General features: G+C 45.4%; 1 protein-coding gene across 1 annotated transcript; it reads left to right on the plus strand.

The window, feature by feature from the left end:
- Positions 1 to 252: 252 nt before the first annotated feature.
- Positions 253 to 1,848, plus strand: LOC147455555 (uncharacterized). The gene is made up of 2 exons (XM_086513728.1): positions 253 to 1,197; positions 1,273 to 1,848. The coding sequence occupies exons 1-2, from the start codon at positions 253 to 255 to the stop codon at positions 1,846 to 1,848; spliced, it is 1,521 nt and encodes a 506-aa protein (XP_086369854.1).
- The last annotated feature ends 1,127 nt before the right edge of the window (positions 1,849 to 2,975 follow it).

Consider the following 2,975-nt stretch of genomic DNA (forward strand, 5'->3'; position numbering starts at 1 on the left):
GGTATCCATATCCATGTGGATCCAAGCAACATCGCTTGCATGTGCCTTCTTCTCTTTCCCCTCGAAGGCCCGCTTCGCGGCAAGTGCCTCCACCTTTCGGTGTCCATATTACCCTCCTACCCGCATCAGCCTCCGCGCGTCGTCATTAACACTCCCGTCGCCGGTCACCCCAATGTCTTTGGATCTCATCTTTGCTGCGACATTCTTCAGCCGCGACTGCAACAGAGTTACCCCCAAACTAGCTCTCAGTACATGGGTGGCTATACCCCTGCCTATCTCCTCAAGTACCTCTTCTTGCAACTCCTCACCTTCTTCTCTGCCCCCAGAATCGAACAGGATTATGGCGGATTCCGAAGTAACACTCACATTGCTCTCAGGTCTTCAGATTTCTTTTGTGGGCGGTGTGGATTCAACCAGACAGTATCTATGCGATTACAAAGCAAGGTAGTATACCCAGTAAATGATGATCCAAGCGATGAGGAAATGGTAGGAGATTTGGATGTTCAGAGCACTTCCCATTCTCAAACAGATGCGCCCACTTTGGATCAAGGTCACCTTCATATGTTGCATGATCATGTCTGGCTCATCATCTTTGAGCACCTTTCGGATCAAGATCTCGTCAACCTCGGAAATGCTTCACCTAGAATGGCAGGTGATGTGCTCCGTCGATACAATGTCATGCTGAGGAGAGAGCTTGTCTGTTTTTTCACACGCAAGACTTTCCAAGAGGCTTTATTAGGAGTGGGGGTAAGGTTGCAAGAGGAGACATTGCCCCACACTCCGAATTTGCAAAGAAAGGCCCTCCACATTGATGCCTTTGACATGCTTTCGCACGAGGCATTTGAAAAAGAGAAGGTACGACAGGGCATATGTGGCCATCAATTCACCCACTTCTTCCCTCTCGGATTGGACGATCAGCACTTCGTACGAGCAGTACCCATACTGCAAAGTTTCCTTGAAAGTGTCAAGCTCAACTCGAACCACCAATCTCCAACTGGTTTCTTGCATGTAATCCCAAAGCTCATGAACACCATGATCGTGAAGATGATGACAGAATGCGACACCCGAATTTCCTGCTGCACGGAATTAGGTGATGAGTACATGGACAATGAGTTGACGGAAGCTGCATCGCGAAGGGCTATTTTGCAGGCATCGGAGAATGCCTTTAAGGGTTACTGCCTTCTCTTTCACCTGCTGGTGAAGTTATCAAATACTTTCCCTGTTATCAAAGCCAAGGCTCAGGAGATGTTGGTGTTATTTCTCTTTCAATAGCAAGCACGGAACAAGAGGAATATACCCGACTTGGGTGAGTTTGTGGCCATTTTGCCGCTGGTGTTGGATGAAGGGTATGATTGGGCAGCTTTATCTTCTGCTTTGGTGGAGGAGCTTTTGACAAGAAATGTGAAGTGGGTGTTGAGGGAGAAACCGGAGCTTGCAGAATTGGGCATTCCGGCGCGTCGTCGCTTGCAGGACACTTTTAAGGCAAGCCAAACAGGGCTACGGCTTATGATGCTGCAGGCTAATTTCATGAGAGCATTGATGAGATGGAGAAGCAAGCTAGATGAGACTTATGGGTTTCCCCCCGTTGCAATGGCAGCCCATTTGGTGGAGCTTGTGAAGAGAATTTATAAGGTACACAGCATAAAAAGAGACCCATATGATGCCTGGAAGGGTTTTTTCACCATCTTGCAGTATGAACGAGTCCCTAGTATGGTTGAGACTGAAGGTATGCTTAGAACTGCTATTTCGCATAGTAGGAGCAAAGGTTATCACCGTGATGACAGACCTTCAGTTCATAGACAAATTTCACACAACAAGGATAGATATATTCCACCGAGGCGGTGGTGAGACGCCAATCCATTTCGGTGGAAGTTATGTCCCTTTTTGGTGGTGAGATCTTTGTGATGAAGAGCCAAACAGTTTTCTATTCGCCGACTTTCAGCTTGGGCACCATTGTTTATGATGGCTGAAGAATCTGTCTAGATTGGTTTCAATGCTACTTTGAGTGATTAACCTACTAATTGACTCACACAGGGAAATCTCATGTTGCATTCTCACGCTTCTTGATGATTGTTAGTATTAAGAGGGTTTATTTAGGTGGATGATCTCTCTCTCTCTCTCTCTCTCTCTCTCTCTTCGATTCATAGCTCAAAGTTCACAAATTTTGTGACAGTTTCATATTGGATCTCTGTGTGGACGTTTTACATTGAATAAAACCTTGCAGCATGACATGTGCGAAACCTTGTGTCATACATATTCATACTTTCTTGATAGTTTGGTTGTCAGGTGCAGTGGAAGTGTGTAAGGGTTTAGCTCGGATCTAGTACTCCGCACAAATACAAGGGACACTTCACTTCGCTTGAAAGAACTAAAGTGAATGAAGAGAGAGAGAGAGAGAGAGAGAGAGAGAGAGAGAGAGAGAGAGGACGCGGTATGTCGGGTCCCAAACCCTCAAGGGCCCCTTGCTCTGTTGTTAGAGCAAGTACTATCTTTATTTTTGCGCAAAAAAAAAAGTACTTTCTTTATTCTTGCACAAATGTTGATACAATGATTAAATGTTGAGATGTTGATGCTAATGGGTATTGATGTTGGGTACTTAAGGGTGCTAAGGTATTGATGGATACTAGATATTGAGGTATTGATAGGTCCTAAGGGATATTGAGGTGTTGATGGGTTTTATGTCGACGACAGTGACAACGGCAACGAGGTATTGATGGCTCTATGTTGATGACGATGAGGTGCTGATGGGTTCTATGTCAACGACGATGACGGGGTATTGAGGGGTATTGTAGCAGAAGTATGTCCGCGTAGCACAAGTGAAGTCCACATGTGGCATCCCCTTGTTAAAGGTGAGGCACAACTACCAAACTTCTATTTGTGGATTATGTTTGGACATTTGATGTTGATTGCTTTTGATGCTTGTGGATACATAATCGATGAAGATTCCTCCAAATGGGTGGATACTACGGATATAG

The sequence above is a fragment of the Adiantum capillus-veneris genome, chromosome 6 (genome assembly GCF_014529385.1).
Source record: "Adiantum capillus-veneris isolate H3 chromosome 6, ASM1452938v2, whole genome shotgun sequence".
Taxonomy (NCBI): domain Eukaryota; kingdom Viridiplantae; phylum Streptophyta; class Polypodiopsida; order Polypodiales; family Pteridaceae; genus Adiantum; species Adiantum capillus-veneris.